Below are 19659 nucleotides of genomic sequence, written 5' to 3'. Positions count from 1 at the left end.
AGAATAACCTACGTATCTTTTCCTAGTCTTGCTTTTAAATTTAACTTTCCTATATTTCCAACATGTGAGGATATTTCAGAATTTTCTAAACCACCTGAGTTATGTAGTTATAAATAACTTTGAGTTTAAATTGGAAATCGACCAGGGGTTATGAAACTTATGAATCTGTCAGCATATTTCACATGCAGCGGGCTGTCAAATCGCTAATCCTCGCTTTGAGTGCTGGCCGCATGCCGCATATGCAAGGAGATTTTTGTTGCTGTTTAATCACTAGTTTTATATCCATAGTCTGCTTTTTCGGGGGCAAAAACGTACCAGTGCTAGTGATTAATTTAATATCGACTCAAGTGTTATCGATAACAATTTCTTAATCATAGTAACAAAATGAGATACCTTTTCGAACTAAACGTTTTAGTGGGTAGTGACACTAGTGACCCTGCCTATGAAGCCGATGGTCCTGGGTTCGAATCCCGGTAAGGGCATTTATTTGTATAATACATATAAGCACAGATATTTGTTTGTGTCATGGATGTTTTCTATGTACCTATTTAAGTATTTGTATAATTTATATTGTATCGTTGTCTAAGTACCCACACCACAAGCCTTCTTGAGCTTACCGTGGGACTTAGTCAATTTGTGTAAGAATATTATGTCCCAATATTTATTGATTTATTTATGTAATTTTAAGCGCCAGTTTTTTACAAGCTTTTATTTTTGTGGTGACATCGTGATCGTGCTCTTTGTAAACGTTACAAACTGCGGTGTCTATGTGGCTAAGTAATAGCAATTCTAAACTCCAGCGACATTAATAATCAACCGTTATACCTACTAGTACAATTAAATAGGTACCTATATATATTATTTATTCTTTATTAAAGTTCGCGCAAAAGAAAATCTATCGAATCGACCTATTAGGTGAGTCCGAAATTTCTAAGACAAACGCTAAAAATTCACTTTAAAAGCGAAAACTAAGTTCCTTTGGAAGTTCGTTCCCAATAACAATGGCCTCCGGCAATCTTGTACCCTTTGTCAGTCGTTCAACTAGATGGAAGGGCCGGGTGACGTGCTGATGGCGATAATAAAGCTCTCGGAAATACTGCAAATAGCAGGCAATATTAGTAAGGATATAATTGCTGTGGCCGGCCTGTACCGATCATAATAACGACAATTCGATAAAAAACATGTTTTCCAAAAAACCGAATGATGAAATTCTTTGATAGGTATTCTTTGTTATTTTTATCGATTTAAATTAAATATTTTCATAAAATATTTGTCACAATCGAAATATGTTATTTAAAATAGATATTTTACTCCATAATATGAATCCTTCATAAAAAGAACATCCCTTAAGCTCCGTGAAAAATGGTCCAAACCATACTCACAAATAATCAACTGGATCAAAGTCAAAATACAAATATCAATCATCAGAGTGGTCTCTCTAAGAATTAGAGGAACGAGAAGAAGGATAGAAAGATTTGGATCTGAAGACGGCTGTGGAATACTCATCCTTGAAGATTAGATTTCTCTTCTTTCTACCGTACAACTGTTTTTAAATACGTTTAAAATTGTATTATTTAATGTAATAAATGCGTTATATCTAAAATGATATTTTACTCCACCTGATAAAATCGAAAATAAATAGGTGTTTACGTTACGATGGTTTAATAGTTATTTTCGATACAAGTGCGAAAAAGAGGAAATTCGAAACGAGTGGCGATAAATTAAAACACGACCGAAGTGAGTGTTTTAAATCGACACGAGTTGCGAATTACCTATTCGCACGTGTATCGAACAACGTTTTACAATACATATGGCACTTTAAAGTTTCGACATACGCACGAAAAGTGCTATTTTACGCACTAGTGCGGAAAAGTAGCCCTATATGTACTGTAAAAATTATAAGGTTTAAATGACAGGACCTGACTTGCTGGACATTACAAATTGACTGTATATATTTTAATGTATTTATTTACCTAAGTGTTTTGCGCTTAGTTTTATTTCATGCTTGCTTACTATGAAACAATACTGAACGGAATTGCATTATCCAAGGAGATAACACTCCCGGCAAAAAATACTGCCGGAAATATTACCAGCTCGCAACAATGGCACACCACTAACCCCGAAAATGCGCAATTCTGCCCGGAAGCGACCCAATAAAAAGCGTCCCAATTTGCGATAACCAAGTGCGAGGGGGAACTCCAAATTCGAACTGTCAATGTTACTCTGTTTCTTTTTCCTGTCCGTTTACTCGCTTGGATTACGCGCGGATTACATATTTCAATGCAGAGGGTTATGATAAATCGAAATTTTAATAAGAAAATTGATAATGAAGGATTTTTGTTTGTTTGGGAGGCAAAGGAAGGTATAGGTTCGGAAATATCGCAGGAAATAGTTCATTCTACAGTTTCAACAAACATAGAGGGTCTACCGCGAAAACCGAAATTCGCAAATTGCGGGGATCTTTCTCTTTTACTCCAATGAAAGCGTAATTGGAGTGACAGAGAAAAATGCCCGCAATTTGTGAAATTTGATGTTCGCGAATAATCGCGAATAAAGGCTATAAAGCCCAGGTATTTTTCCCTTCGAAACACGTCGCACGAGTGACTAAAAGTAGGTACGTGGGTTGAAACCGTAAATCAAATTTAAAGAACCGTAAATTAAATTATAAGCTCAAGCTATGATTCGATTAACAAAATAATAAATTTCAGTTCAGTTCAGTTCAGTTTCTTTATTGGTAAAAAATATTTTACAGGAAAAAAATAAGTCAATATTTCTGACGAAAAATATTTTTGATACCCGCTTATAAATTGTAAAAAAGGCTTTTGAAGGATTAATCTTACTTATTAAGAATAATGCGTTTGCAATTTCACACAGCAGCAGAAAACAAATGATGTAGATTAGATATGTAGGTTTTTTTTAAAGTTAAGTACCTATGAAACAAATACATTTCACCACATTGATCGATAAATTTACCTTATAAAACCTATAACATGATGATGATGATCTCTCCGGCCAATTTCGGCCATGGTAAACACTTCAAAAAAAAATTAAACTGTTTATTTTTCTATAGAATTACATTCCAATTACTTGGTACTAATCTTACATTTTTAAGATTATATGAACTAAGGGATATGGGGAGCAACCCCTATGAAATTATTGAATTACCATTAAATATTTTACATGCTACCGAGTCTTTTTACATTTATCTCTATCAATGCCTTTTTAACAATAGCCTTTACTAGGTTTCTTATTTATGTTTTCAATTACATCACTGGGAATTTAAAGCTGTTTAGAGCTTTAGGGACGCAAGAGGACCAAATTCTATTACCATATTCATTATTATTTTTAGTAGTCATCATAAAATTAGGTTCATTGGGTAGACTGCGAAGGTTATTTGGCCTATTATATCTATTCAGCTCTCCCAGACAATGCTTATATATTCTAGGATTACAGCCAGTTTAGCCTTATCATAATATACACTTAGCACCCCTGCAATAATTAAACAAGTTTTCATAATTATATCTGAATTCGACTCCTAGTTTGCTCGGCGCTCGTGCGTCCGAAGTTAACTACAATCTACAATAGTAATAAGTATTGAAGTCAACTTATACAAGTTTAAGTACCTATTGAAAGTATGTTTATTTTTTAATAAAATAATGACGACTGTCTTAAACTGTTTAGACTTTAGACCACAGCGGTTAAAATCCACTCATTTTTAGTCGCTATTGGAACCGTTGTGGTCTAAACAGTTAAAAATATGTCACAAGAAAGTATAATTTCGATGTACATAATATCCTACAAACAACAGCAATGACATTTTTTAAATCAATATGTTGAACTATTTTACAGCAATGACCACAAAGCTGTAATTTAATTCATCAAGTGTAATGCCTTTAATGAAACGGCGGTTAAAACTGCGGTAAATAGTCCTCGTAATGTCGCAGTAATATGCTAAAATGCATCGGCACGTTTTAATTGACATAAAATGGCCGACAGCTGTCATCATCAGTTGTCAGCAAAACGTACAGTCATCATTAACAGTAGCAGAACCCCTAGTGTAAATTTCTTTCGATAGCGTGACGAGCGTTCGCGTTCTATCTATGTAAGGGATTTTGAAGGCTAGCGGGACGTTTTGGAAACTTAAAATCCCATACAAATGATACCTAACGCAAACGCGTATGTCACGTCGAATGAAGTTTACACTAGGGGTAGAGACCTGACTTACGTGTCAAAAGTATTCATTATTTAATAGCTTAACAAAAATAGAACAAAATAGATTGTGACAGATACTTTAGACCACAACTGCCGTGTCACGCGCATCTCGTGAAACTTTAAAAATTGAGTTTCGAGATAAATACGTTTAAAGTTTTAAAGATTCAAATGCTGTTATCGTTGACAGTTTAACGTAATTTTTTATTATTTTCTAATTTACATGTAGGAAATATGGTCACAGAATAGGATCTTTAAATTTTTTTTCACATAATTGAATAGTTTTCATTTTATTCGAATTAAATGATTCCGCATGACCAACTCTATATATACTCTAGTGGTCACACGAAGTCATGTAAGTCAAGTTACATGACATACGCGTGATCAGACGTGCCACGTATTTAAGCGAAAGAATATTGTTGTCGTATAAACCAAGCGCTCGGCCAGTCATGCCAAATTGCTTAACTCCGATAACTTAAGAACATATATCATGCAACTCAAGTTAACTGAGTTGTGTCTGACGCCATCGGCAAAAAAATGAAGTTACATGAGTTAGTCATATGCTTTTCTCAGTAAATAATGAAGATTTTTAAAATGTTCTTTTAGAAGATATATATTTAATGGTTTTTGAGACGATTTAGACTGGTTACCCGTAACTCATGTCATGTATCTCGAGTTAACGGAGTTTGGCGTGACACGGCAGACAAGCTGTATATATCTATCTCTATCTGGGAAAGTATACCAGAGTGGCAGATAGCCTCAAAAGGCGGCAACAGTTTCTGTGGCCTATATCTATAAAACCCCTTTTTCTAAAACGCTTAAATTATCAAGTTAAATCATCATCTTCCTCACGTTGTCCCGGCTTTTGCCACGGCTCATGGGAGCCTGGGGTCCACTTGACAACTAATCCCGAGAATTGGCGTAAGCACTAGTTTTTACGATAGCGACTGCCATCTTACCTTCCAACCCAAAGGGTAAACTAGACCTAAAATTATCAAGTTGAATATTTAACATAAAATGGCATAATCTTTTAGAGACGTACAAAAAAAAAGGAAATTGCAAGTCAAGGCAATCAAAAGATAAGGCCGTTTGTGCTACATATTCTGTCACTAGCAAGGAAATCAGAACCTATAGAGTAGGTTCCTACCCACGAAAAATGTTTAACAGTAAAGGAACTCCGCCGTCGCCTGAATTTCCGATTTTGCTCACGCCACGGATTGGGTCATTTCCTTTCGCAACAAAATAGACTTGCGTATTTACATACTTTATACATATAATACAATACAATATAAAATATTCTTTTCATCACACCAACTGGTAAAGGCTCTTGATTGTTCAAAAACCGATAGCAAAGTTGCATTTTATTCACATGTGAGGCAAAGTAATCAAATACAAATTTTGTTGTTTTCTTATGTTTGCTGGTTGAATTGACTTTTAAATGATGATTTTGAATGATAAATATTTAATAACTTTCATTTGGATTTGATTTCTAGTTTGTTTTTGTTACATCTTACAGTTAATATTTTCTTCGGGTTGGTGTGGTGAAAAATGTTGTGTTATCTCGGAGGCAAATTTTGTTTAGCCCTCGTGCTTTGAAACCCTCGCAACGCTCAAGATTACTTTTTTGGAACCACTCGCTACGCTCGTGGTTCAATTTTGGAATCTTTCGCTTGCTCGGGTATCAATATTAGCACGAGCGGTTAAACAACAACTTTGCCCCCTTATAAAGCAAATAACTATTGTTACTAATCAATATCAAAAGAAACCTGCATGGCGTACAAATTAAGCACATAACTTAAACTAATATACATACTTATTTATATGTATAAATATTTACCTAGTGATGTTGAAAAACTCTCGCAGGTCGATTCTAATTTAACAATTTGTAATGGTTTCGATAATTTATAATCGACTTGGTAATTGGCGTGCATGTTATGCACGACTTTCACTTAATTTCGCATGCACGCTGATTAGTGCGATTTTCAAGGTCGTATCATTGTTTTTTCAATATTCAAGCAAGTGAATCACTTGCAAAATGTTCGTATCGGAAACTCTTACACCTATGCTTTAAGTTCTACTCACATTTCGAAGATTCATAAATTTCCCGGTTTTCTTGGCACGGAGCAGCGTCCCAGTTTGAAAAATTAATTTCCCGTCAAAATGTGAAACATTAGCTCCGTCTTCGGAACTAGCTTCAAAATACGCAAAATGCGGACGCAAAGGACGGTAATGTGTTTACCAGTCTATGTATGGACTATGGATGTATGTTTATTCCTTTGTGTCATTCTAGACACCAAACGTGTGGGCCTATGTTGATGATTCTTACGGCAATGGATTTAACAATGAGGCAATGACGACAGACTTTTCACTTAAATAAGTTAAAACGCCGCGATGTCGGAATTTCTATATTTTAATTTTTTTCTTGTACAATGTACTGATACTAATTTACTAAACTTACCCCCGTATTACTACTAGGTAAACTAACGTAAGTTCCTAGGGAATTGGTTTACTTTAAAAGCAAGTAGGTACTGCTACAGTACGTAAGCCTTTGAACAATACTAGATTAAAAATTAATTTTCTACCGGGATGCAGGATAAAAGAAAATTAATTACTCTGAATACATTAAGTAAAGTACAGTTCCATTCAGTGAAGTGCTTGTGTGTGTACAAAGCAGACCTACGAGTATATATATATATACCACTATATGGAAATCATGTAAGTGTCCTAATACCTAAATGTAACAAGTCTGTATATGCATCAATGTGTGTGTTAAGATATCATTCGGATTTAAGGATGACTCACGCTAGACCGGGCAGGAGCTTCCGGCGCTTCGTTTTATATGGAAAGCACCACGTGATCACCGATCAGTCGTCGTAGAAAATTGCAGTTCGGACGCCTCTGCCCGGTCTAGTGCGAGTCATCCTTTAGCCAACACCAGGATCATAGCAGCAGTATTTCAGCGCGATATTACTGTCGACTGCATTGCAATGCAGATAGTAAATTCGCGCTGCAATACTGCCGACTAAATTACTACAGAAAACGTCGTACTACAAAAATGAATGATTAAAATCCGTGGCTCGGTGTGATGTGTGTCGTTTGTATTGTGTTTTGACCCTATACGGTCTGGGTGTATAATTGGTTATCCATATTATGTGTAGTTCATGTGTGATCCAGATAACTAGTTGTTCATTCCTCGAATACGGCATTAAAAGCGTGAATATACCAGGGTCCCAGAACTAATTAAACTTGTACGCTGTTTGTAAATCGTTCCACAAATACCACGTACCTATATGTTAGGTACGAGTAGGTATTAGAATAAGTGTGCGCCGTTTAGTAAAAGGATCTAAACTTGAAATAAGTATTGTGAATTTACAAAAATCGCTTAATTTTTTAGGTAAGTAAATAAGTAATAAAATGGCATGTACTGGGACAGTGACGACCCCTCGTACGTAACATACGTCTAGCTTATTTAACAGAAAAAATATTTTAACAGTAATTTAATTTTTGATACAAGCTTTTATCGCTGACTTTACTTTTCTTTCAACAGGTACCTAACGAATACTCATCGAGACAGTTCTAACAAAATCAGACAATTGGGTTGCTTTGTTTCATCACAGATTTCCTGTGTCCATCATCAGATCCGCTCGATGATGATGATTCACTATACCTACGTAATACATTGTCACCCAACTTACGTAAGTTTGTACCTATACATATTAAGAAGTTTCAGCTCAATTGAATAATGTGAAGTGGCTAATTTAGCTTCCAAGATTTGATCCAAAAACATAATACCTACACACATACATACTTACTCAAACACTAAAAGTTCTAAAAGCGTGTAAAATTGGGCTTCTTTATCATGCCGAATGGCGACAAGGATCTTAAAGATTCAAATTATTTTAATTGCAGAATTTCGGACAAAGAATGTTAAGTATGTTTTTAATATAATATTTTACGCAAATTTAATTTATTCCTCTCTTTTGTGTTTATTTCTTCTAAGTATAATTCTAATTAAATAAACCATTAGGCGAAACAATTCACGTTTGATATTAAGCTTTATCCAGATTTCATTAAATTCCGCTTCTTTGTCATTATTTACTGCGTACTAAATTCTTATTAAAGCACGTACAGATGTAGTGCATATATTTATTTTCCTTCGTATTTTCACGGAAACGTACGAACGTGTCTTGCTATTTCAGTCAGTCTCGGTACAAAAAGTACTGACATTGACTGAACTCGCATGACAAATACGAAAGTTTCCGAGAAAATACGAAGGGAAACAGTTATGCACTAACATCTGTAAAGTCTTTTTGTTTCATTCCATACTTACCTCTATTTCTCTACACACCAATTCTAATTGCACATATCTCTCCAAGCTAATCTTACCATTTTTATTTACACTCACAACACTCTCTATTACCTTCTAAATAAGTACAGTTTTCCTTTGTTTCGGCAGCAAATGCAGTTAGTAAGGTAGTTATTTCCCGTGGGTGTGCACGCTGGTTGGAATATGCGATCACATGCACGGATGCAAGCAAATGTCGTTATTGCGCGGTCAGCTTGTTTGCGATCCTTTGGGAATGAGCGAGGAAACATACTAATATTCTTGTATTCTTGAGTGTATTTCTTACAATTTCAAGCTAACGTGGAGCCCGATTCAGATTTTAAAATTTGTTACGGTTTTAATATCATTTTGATACTACTTTGAAGATCGCTTACGCTGATTGGTGCATGCGAAATGAAGTAAAAGTTGTGCAACAATTAGCTACCGGTTGTGCTTAAAGTATGCTTGATTTTGATGCAAATTTATTTTGTGTTTAAAATTTTCTTAAGTGACTGACAGTAAAGAAAAATTTAAGTAGAGAAAATTATCAAAATCAAAAAACTTAAAAGAAAATATGGTTTTTCAAATATTTGACAATAATCCAGTGGAAATTTCGAGGTCAAAAACTTGAATTTAACCAGAGCATTTTGTCACTACTAACATAATATACATAAAACTGGCCGACCCTTATTTATTTTAATGCATGTTAAGTACCTAACCGTTATTTGGACCGCTCACAAAGTTTGTGGAATATTAAAAGGTACTTATTATCTTAAGTAGCTTAGGTACTTAGCTCAAACTCAGTACAGCTAGCAAACAAGTTTATATTACAATTCTTCGAGACCTTATTGCTGTAAACATCAAAGCACATCTAAGTTTGATACTGAACTCGGTTTCTATTAGCTTCGAGAGCAAATATAATTATTTATTTTCCCTTTGATCCTCATGTCAATGGTCAGGCTTTTATCCTTCTGAATTCTGCGTGTTTCACGAAGTATGAAATATATTACTTTATGTAACATATATACTTAGGTATATAATATAACTTCGCATATATTTGTGGAAACAAAATACCTTTCAAGAGGATAGGCTAGATCATGGTATAATAATATACTCCGCCTGGTACTCTCTTCCGATCACGTGACTGACACAAGCCTACGTCATCATGCGACAGCGCTATATGATAATATGCGATAGCGCTATATAAAGTGGCAATGTTATTGTGACGTAGGCTTGTGTCACTCTGGGAAGAGAAGGCCATGTTTTATTAGACTATGGGCTAGATGAAAAGTTTTTTATTTCGTTTGGGACCCATTGCATTAAAGCAATACAAAAGTCAGAAATGACAATCAAAGTCTGACAATCGTACAAACAGCAATACTCTTATCTGTCCATCGGTGGACCTTATGCCTTTATGCAGTGTGGGCGACTGTAGACTACACGCGAAATGCCCCTTACTAAACGGCACTTGATCGTGACGTCATGATAGTAATTTAATACCTACCTTTAAACGAGCAAAACCAGCTCTAAGGATTTAGATGAAATTTACTATATATATGGGGGTTTTCGGAGGCGAAAAATCGATCTAGCTAGGTCTTACCTCCGGGAAAACGCGCAGTTTTGAGTATTTATATATTTTCCGAGCAAAGCTCGGTCTCCCAGATATTTAATTATTTAAGTCAGCTTCGCCTGGCATAGTCTGATAATAACATTAAGTAAATAATTGATTTAAACTGAACACAACTGTGACAGCGTTATTAAAGCTCTAATGTCTCCATGCGATTCGTGTTAAATTATTCTTAGTAGCGTTATGAATTCTAAATAGAGAGCGATAAAGCTTAGTGCACACAGTGTATTTAATATATTTTTTAATCACTTAACAGAAAAACTATATAACCACGAAAATATACCTACTCTGCTTCGTTTCCAAACACTTTTACATTTATGGCTCAATTTATTAATTTCCGCTACCTAAGGATTATCTGAAAAATATCACTTTTTAGCGATAAGACCTGTTGTTTAGCTCTACTTGAGTTGCTGTTATTGTATTGTATATTTTTTAGTTTTTATTAAATTTGTGTTGTACTTATTGTATACTCAGTCTTATTTACCTCTGTCACATCAAGTGTATGACATCAAGTCACAGTGGATTTTATTTATGATCAGTTAATTATACCATTCAACTTGGTTGACATTTTGCTAATTTTATAGGTTCTGACAATTGTACAAGGGTACGATGACAGATGTTACCTCAATTTTATATTAGCATTGAATAAACGCATTGCCAACCGACATTTCAATATTAATGAGGATTAACGTAATGATGGTCACGTTATGAATAAATTATATGTACACTCATAGTTACAACTAATAATTTTAAATAGAAGTAATTTATTCAAGAAAAAACTCTAGTTTTAAATTAATAAATTGGTCACTTTTACTCGTAGGTATATAAAACCGCGGATGCCTACGCCAACGGTACATTTTACCGTCACGATAAAGGTGCCGGTCGGATTGAGACTGCACCAGCATTTTTGCTACAGTATTGCAGCGCGACATTACTGCTGTAAATGTCAAAAATCCAGGCAGCAACATCGATGTTCATATAAAATTCTTAATAAAATGACCATTTGTTTATTAGGATCACCAACAGAAGATACAGTTTACATCACAGAACAAGTTAGAATGGCGATGCGAGTAGGGTACGTGTCGCCGCCGGTTTTGAGCAAAAGCTCGCATGCTACTCGCCCGCACTGATCGAAAACGATGTAAACATGCCTTTTTGCGCCACAATAACCTTCAGATTAAGAAGCCAGACATCAAATCTGTCGAAAGGAGGCGTATCCATTCACCAGGCACACAAGTTTTTACTACCGTTGCGCGAGTGTTAGTAAATGTGGAGAGGAACGAGCGGCGACACCGGTTCTGATACTAACTGCGCGCGATAGCCATTCTAACCTCTTTAATAATGTTCTGTGGTTTAAACACTATAATAATTACATACTAAAAGAGCACACTTATAATTGATCTCCCACTTAAAGGCAATCATAGTATTTCTTGTAGTAATGAGGCCGACTGCAGCGCGATATTATTGTCTACTGCTACTGCATTACTGACCCTCAACATCGAATGCTGGTGCAGTCTGAAACCGAACGGTACCTTCGCCCTTAGGTAATTACCCTGAAATTATGTGTAACCCTAAACCACGTAATACGCGTTAAATTATATATTTACAAAACTTTATGCAAAACATCAGACACGAATATATAATACATATCTCCATATCAAAGCACTATTTAAAAAGAAGACTCAAATATATTCAAATTGTAACAAAACAGTCCAGCTTTTAGTCAGTTAATACGAAAGAGAGTATAAAATGAAAGCAGTGAGTGCTTTTTGCGACGGCTTTTGTACTTTCAAGCTTTTTTTAATATCACAATATTAAGCTTTCAATGGAGACTAGTGGCTGAAGTGCTTTTCTTGATGCTAGGTTTTATTCTATTTGGGACTCTACAATCTATTTATAAAAAGAAATGAAAAATATTATTTCTTAGGTGTATTATAAACTTATATGAAACTAGCTTTAGCCTGCGACTTCGTCCGCGTGGAGTTAGTAATTTGGGTAGCTTATTTTTGATCCAATCTGCTTTTTATCGATTCCCCGTACAGACTTCCACCTCCCTTTTCACCCCCTTAAAGGATGACTTCTGAGATAAAAACTATGGGCCCGATTCGGATTTTGTAATAGATATCTATTAGACATCGCCGAGATACGATAACGATATGTTTAAGATCTAACCTGTCAAATTTGACATTTCCGCGATTCTGGAGATACTTTTGAACGATTTCCACAAGATATTACTTAGAGATCTAATTCACATCTAATAGATATCTAACACGATCTATCGTAAAAGTGACATTGGTTGCCCGAATTGCGCTGCAAAAGAGAACTAGTTGAAATCTAAACTATAACGTATCTAGAATGGATCTAGTACGTGTGGTCTCTTGTGAATATCTTGAAGTTCGAATACGGCAGTATGTCCTTTCCCGGGACTCAAACTATCTCTATACAAAATTTCAACTAAATCGGTTCAGCGGTTTAAGCGTGAAGAGGTAACAGACAGACACACTTTCGCATTTATAATATTAGTATGGATATAGAAGAGGCTACTTACCTACTTTAATGTTTGATAGCTAAATTTGTATTATTTCAATCAGAATCAAAATGGAAATGGGCTCATGTTTATTTATACTTAATCTGAAATAACACATACAACATAACTAACATAACAACTATTTTAACTAACTTAAAAAAGTTGTAAGTTTGTTATTAATTATGTAAAAAAAAAAAATGTAGATTAATATTTATATTATTACCTCAGGACTCCGTTATTTATGTAAACGGATTAGGAAAATATTGTTTTTGTTCAAAAGTATAATTAGGTACTTGTTATTGTTTGTAGTGGTTTTTTCCAATAAAAATGGTCAAATTATGCACTGTACTTTTTATTTAAACTATATAGAACATTACACAGTACATATTAGGAATAATTAGCGAAAAGAAAAATAAATGAGTAAATTAACGTCCGTTCGGTATGACTCGCAATCGGATCTCTGCTTGGTGGGGTCGTTCCGCCCCGCGCGCCCTCACCCCGAGCGGCGCTCGGTACTCGTCGGCAACATCCTCCACCCCAGTGCTGCTTAGCAGCACTCACCATCTATTGGTATGCGGGCTACGCGTGCAGCCGATCGGGTAAGTACACCACTCTTGGTTTTAATCCTTACGGCTCTTACTCGGCCATCTTTGCCTGGCAACAGCTGTTCTACTAATCCTTTTGGCCAGGCGCAGCGAGGTCCATCTGGGTCTACAATCAAGACGAGGTCTCCCACTTGTAAGGGCCTCACTTCTTGTGTCCATTTTTTACGTGGTAGCAGGTCTGGGAGAATTTCTTTCACCCATCTTCTCCAGTATAAGTCGGCCAGTCGTTGGGCGATCCTCCACTGCTTTTTCAGGAAATATTCAGAGTCATTGTAAGCGCCAAGGTGGGGTAAGACAGAAGAAGAGCCAAGAAGAAAATGGTTAGGTGTTAAGGTTTCTGTGCTTCCAGGTTCTACGGAGACGTGCGTTAGTGGCCGGCTGTTCACTATGCTTTCGACCTCTGCCAAAAATGTACACAAAGTCTCTTCTCGAGGGGCTCTCTCCTTCAGCACGACCTTCATGCATTCTTTAACAGTTCTGATCTGCCTTTCCCACGCTCCACCCCAATGTGGACTCCCGGGTGGGATAAATATCCATTTAGTTCCATAGTTCAATGACTCACGCTTAAGGTACTCCTGGTCCAACTCCTGGATTGACTTTCGTAGTTCTGCATCAGCTCCTCGAAGATTGGTACCATTATCAGAGTATAGGTACTGCGGCCAGCCGCGTCGTGCTCCCATTCGTCTAAGAGCCATTATAAATGAGTCAGAGGTAAGTGAGTTGACTATTTCGATGTGCACTGCCCTCACTGTTAGACATGTAAACAAAACTCCGTACCTCTTTTGTCTTCCTCTTCCCACAGTTACTTCTAGAGGTCCGAAGAGGTCAGCGCCAGTGTAGGTAAATGCGCGCTGATGATGAGCAACGCGGGCAGGCGGTAAGTCTCCCATTCGTGGGATTTCTTGTTTACATTTCCTTATTCTACATAGCATGCATTTTTTTGTAACATTTTTAACTGTCGGTCGTAATCTTAATATCCAATGTTTCTGTTTCAGATTATTAACAACAGTTTCCTGGTTCCCGTGGGCTGCGAGAACGTGGTGATGCTTCACTAGCAGCCTTGCTATGTAGTCTCGTCCGTCCAAGATCGAAGGTCGTTTTGTTTCAGGTCCGACTTCAGCAGCGGCGTCGATGCGGCCCCCGAGGCGTAGGACTTCGTGTTCGTCGAGGTACGGCGATAAGGTAAGTAATCTACTTGTTTTAGGTAAGTATAATCCATTTTTCAGTTTCAGGATTTCGTCGGAGAACGTCTGCGCTTGAGAATATTTTATAAGTAACCTTTCAGCTTTCTCCATTACAGCGCCGTCCTCTTCATTTATATGTTTACATTTGTTTATAAACTTTAGCATTATAAAAGTAGCCCTGAGTAATCGTAACCACGATGAAAACCTTGTAGGCTCAGGTATAGGTATGTTTTCCTTATTGCACGACGTCATCGTCATAACACATTCTAACTCGTCATTGTTTACGTCGGCGTTCAAAATATTTTCCGGCCAATCGTTCTCACTTTTTTGTAAAAATGCAGGTCCCTGGATCCACTCGGTAGGCAACACACAACGGTCGTATGATTCTCTGGTAGGTATATCGGCGACATTCAGGTGCGTAGGTACATATCTCCACTCGCTCGCGTGTGTTAAATCATCTATTTCCCCAAGCCGGTTCGCGATATAAGGTTTGTATGTACGCGCGTTGTTTCGTACCCAGTACAGAACCACTGTGGCGTCACACCAAAATATACGACGATCTGGTTTTATTCTGTGTTCCTTAATTATTGTTTCAGCCAATCGAGCTGCCATAACTGCCGAATTCAGTTCTAGACGGGGCACAGTCGACTTCTTCAGGCCTGCAACACGACATTTACTGGTTATGAATGCCGTGCGAATCGTGTTGTTTTCTTTCCAGCGCCAGTATGCTACTGCGCACATAACTTTCATCAACGAGTCGCAAAATAAATGAAGTTGTAGATCTTTATAACTATTCATAGTTAATAAATCTTGTTGTTGTGCAGGCGCATCGCCGCCCGCTGCACTGATAACAGGTACTAGCCGTGTCCCGCTCGCGCTCGCGGCTTCCGTGGCTGTCTCGCTCACACTTGTAGGTGCTGTTACCATCTCGCTCGCACTTGGAGACTCTGTAACTATCTCGTTCGCACTCGTAGCGGCATGTTGATAATATCTAGGTAGACGTATCTCGCGCATCAATTTTAATTGATTAATCCATTTTAGCCATTTTTCGTAGACGACGTCCGGTACTTGTTCATCCCAAGTTACGCCTAAATGCCACGTTAATTGAACAATTAATCTTCCATTTATGGTGAAAGGCGCTAAAAATCCATACACGTCAAAAATCGACATTACTACTCGTAAAATGTCTCTTTTCGTAGGCCTTTCTTTCCCGTGGATTATATTTTCGGATAACTTTTTCAGCGAGACATCGAACCCGAGCGTATCTTCATTGGGATTCCATAATAGTCCAAGTGTTCGCTCGCCCTCATACTGTTGTCCGACTTTGAACATTACTGCGCTGTTACCGAGAGTCTCTTTTGGAATGCTGTTGATGACGGTCTGGCTGTTGCTATTCCAATTGCGTATATGAAAATCGCCTCGTGCATGTATATAGGTAACGTCACGGACTAGCTTCATTGCAGATTTTTCGTCAGGTAAGCTGTCGATGTAGTCGTCGACGTAGTGTTGCGTGTATATAGCATTAGCCGCCTCTGGATATGTAGATTCGAAGCGTCGCACATTTTTATTTTTTATGAATTGTGCTATGAACGGTGCACAATTAGCTCCGAATATGAGTGACGTCATCTGGTAGGTATGTATAGGATCTTCGGGGTTATCTCGGTATAGAAAGCGTAGGGCTTGCTGATCGTCAGGTTTTATTTTAACTCTGAGAAACATATCCTTGATATCGCCAGAGATCGCGACCTTGTTTTCGCGGAATCGCCACATGATTCCTATTAACGGCACCAGTAGGTCGGGACCTTTATATAGGTAGCTATTTAGACTAAGCCCTTTTGTTTTAGCTGACCCATCAAAAACCAGACGGAGGCTCTTCTTATTTGGATTATCCACGCCATGAGTAGGTAAGTACCAAGTTCTAGTAGATGTGACTGGATTCTTCAATTTTTCAGCATATTTATTGTCCAACAAATGTCGTATGCGTTCTTTATACCTTCGTGCATACTCTTCACTCCTTTTCATTTTTAACTCAACACCTTTCAGTCGTGATAATGCATTTGGATACGAGTCGACGGTGACACAGTGAGGATCCTTCCAAGGTAAGCCGACTTGCCACTGGCCATCGATAAGTTCAGAGGTTTGTTCCAGGTGCTCCTGGGCCAGTACGTCCTCCGAGTTCTGCCGGGGTTTAGCAGATACGCCCATTGAATCGATGGAGAAAGATCGACGTATGTCTTCTTGCAGTTCACGTAGAATTTGATTATTTTCAGTTGCAATATCTTGCTCATAGTTATGACTAAGATGTAATGAAGTATGTATTTCCCTTTGTTTCATTACAGTTGCGCGTTGACACGGCCCATGCACGCACCAGCCCAGCGGGGAACGAGTCGCATAGGGTTCATTTTTGCCGCCCTCCACGATCTCTAGTGGTACATGCAAGTGGTAGTTGTCCTGACCAATAAGAATTTCAGGTTTCTGATTTTCAGCACACAAATAGTTTTTTATACGGTCTAGGTACTTGTAGTTACCGCACTTAACAAGTCCTACATTTTGTACAGCTAAGTCCAGATCGTTTGCACTACGCGCGGTTAAGTTGAACATTGTCCCGTCACTATTAGATATCGAGCAATCGATCAGCTGTGTTTCGCACTTCAGTTCTGAATTGACCCAAGCGCCGCGCACATTTAAAATCTGTCTGTGCCCGCGCAGCCCCGCGCGCTCCGCGAGTTGCGTGCTTATGAAAGATACACTGCTTCCATCATCAAGCATACCGGTCGTTTTTATTTTACCGTTAGGTCCATGAAGGTATATCGGCACGACTTTTAATAGCACTTCGCACTGGTTAGCGTTTATATGCGTAACAGTTTCCGTTTGAGCACTAGTGTCCGACACTTCTACGACGTTATAAGGAGTCGAGCGCGAACTTTGACCCGATACGTAATTCAGGAGCCGGTGGTGAGCCTGCCCGCACCCCTCCACGTCACACGCGGCGGCCGTGCACGATTGTCTATCATGGTGCGATAATAAACACTTATAACACAAACCGAATCGCTTCACATACTGCCAACGGTCCTTGCGTAGTGATTTTTTAAACTTTTTGCATTCTGGCAAATTATGAGTTCCTACGCGACAAAAGCGGCACTTATCAGTACTGTTCGTTTGCGCACTTTGCACTAAAATAGTTTGCGGTTTATAGTCACTGTTTTCACTATAGTTTTTACGTTTATAGTCTGATCGAACTTGCATAAGAGAAGCACTGCAGGTTGACACTTTCATAGCTTCCTCGTGGAGAAACTCGGAGAGGATATCAAGTTTAGATTTAGTTCCTTCTTTAATTAGCGCGTAACTGTAGTCGTTCCACTTGGGTAGCAACAGCGTAGGTAGCTTAGATAAGATAGTGCCGACTATGCTCATTTCTTGCAGGTACTCTCCGCGACCTAAGGCACGAACAGCTGTGACGTAATTTTTTATCTTCACGGAAAACGTAACTATTTCTTTGTGGTATTCCGGTGGCAGAGCGTGTAGTTTTTTAATTTCTATTAACATGCGCGATATTATTAACTCCGGATTTCCAAATTGTAACTCAAGAGTTGACATTAGAGTTTCAGTTGAAGTGCCACTAATAAGCAGCGCGTTTACAGATTCTTTAGCGGGTCCACGTAGGCACTTTCTTAAACGCCACATATTTTCAATATCGCTGAAACTACACACTCTGGTCGATTCTTCGAAAGCTTGTTTGAATTGTAACCACTCCATTGGTTCACCGTAGAACAAAGGCAGTTCCTTCGGGGTGCTGATGCGGCTCAGCAATCTTGCGTTTTGGTTATTGTTGGATGCAGATACGGTGGCCAATTCCCTTAGTGCGCTGGCTAACTCCTGAACTGGCAACTCGGTGCCGGCGACCACTGCTGCCGACGAACACAGCGCGCCCGGGTTATTTCCAGGCTCGAGGACGTGCTGTGACTCCAGTTCCAGTTGGCTGCGCTCGACCCACCTGGCAACATCACTTTTAACTGACTGATGGTCTTGTTCTGACGGTTCAGACTTTTCAGATGGACTGTATTCATCAAGGTTGGCGAGATCTACTTGTAGCTTTTTATCTATCAAGTCCATTTGTATGCGAGCCTTTGCTTCAGCTGCTTCCAGCTCCAGCTTCTTCTTTTGTGCCACAATAGACGATGATGCTGACTTTTTAGAACCTTGGTAGCTGGTTTTGTGAGAACGATGACTTGGCGGTTTCGCATTATTTCTTTGTACGGAATGTTCGGATTTTATCTGACTACCCGTTTCTAAAATAATAGTCTTGTCGATCGGTTTCTTCGGTTCTTCATCTTTTACAGGTGTCTGCGGCTGCTGGATTGAAGCTTGTTTAAGTTCTTCTTCTTTTCTTTCCTGTTCACGTCTTGTAGTACTACGTGTGTTGACCATCTTCGGTGTACGAAACATCCGGCTCGAAGACCACTTTGTTATTGTTTGTAGTGGTTTTTTCCAATAAAAATGGTCAAATTATGCACTGTACTTTTTATTTAAACTATATAGAACATTACACAGTACATATTAGGAATAATTAGCGAAAAGAAAAATAAATGAGTAAATTAACGTCCGTTCGGTATGACTCGCAATCGGATCTCTGCTTGGTGGGGTCGTTCCGCCCCGCGCGCCCTCACCCCGAGCGGCGCTCGGTACTCGTCGGCAACAGTACTTATATAACTTCATGTTGGTGCCGTTGGTGGTGCCATTATTGTCAAATCCAGTTCTGATGGTGGGACCCATGAGAAATTGAGGGTTTTCCACAAATCTTATAGGCACACTTAATAGCAATTTCTGTATTGTCATCAACAAATCAGGCATTCGAATTCAAAAAAGTGTGTACACATTGATTAGAGACATTAGTGTTTATTGCGAGCTCATACATATGGCTCTAAACGCAATTAGTATAAGTAGCAAATCTATGAACTCGCAATAAACACTAATCAATGTGTAAACAGCCCCAATGTGAAGGCCAGCCACACTTACCCCGCAGCCACACTTATCCGTATTGAGCTTACCTCTCTTGTAAATAAGTTACCAGCGCCTAAGAAGGCCCGGTCCTTAAGGTTGCCTACTTAACTTTACGCCCATATTCACTAGGTACCATAGACAAAACTATGACAAAACTTTATAGCAAGTTTATATTAAAAAAT

The 19659-nt window shown here is 38.2% G+C and overlaps 1 protein-coding gene across 1 annotated transcript; it reads right to left on the bottom strand.

The window, feature by feature from the left end:
- Nucleotides 1-13234: 13234 nt before the first annotated feature.
- On the bottom strand, nt 13235-18904 carry LOC134657197 (uncharacterized). Its single transcript, XM_063512751.1, has one exon. The coding sequence runs from the start codon at nt 18902-18904 to the stop codon at nt 13235-13237; it is 5670 nt and encodes a 1889-aa protein (XP_063368821.1).
- Between the last annotated feature and the right edge of the window lie 755 nt (nt 18905-19659).

This window comes from Cydia amplana, chromosome 19 (genome assembly GCF_948474715.1).
Source record: "Cydia amplana chromosome 19, ilCydAmpl1.1, whole genome shotgun sequence".
Taxonomy (NCBI): Eukaryota; Metazoa; Arthropoda; class Insecta; order Lepidoptera; family Tortricidae; genus Cydia; species Cydia amplana.
This window is presented reverse-complemented; position numbering and strand designations above follow the sequence as displayed.

Bases quoted from the DNA above. Each gene is read 5' to 3' on its own strand.
- LOC134657197 (XM_063512751.1), bottom strand. From the start codon at position 18,904: ATGGTCAACACACGTAGTACTACAAGACGTGAACAGGAAAGAAAAGAA.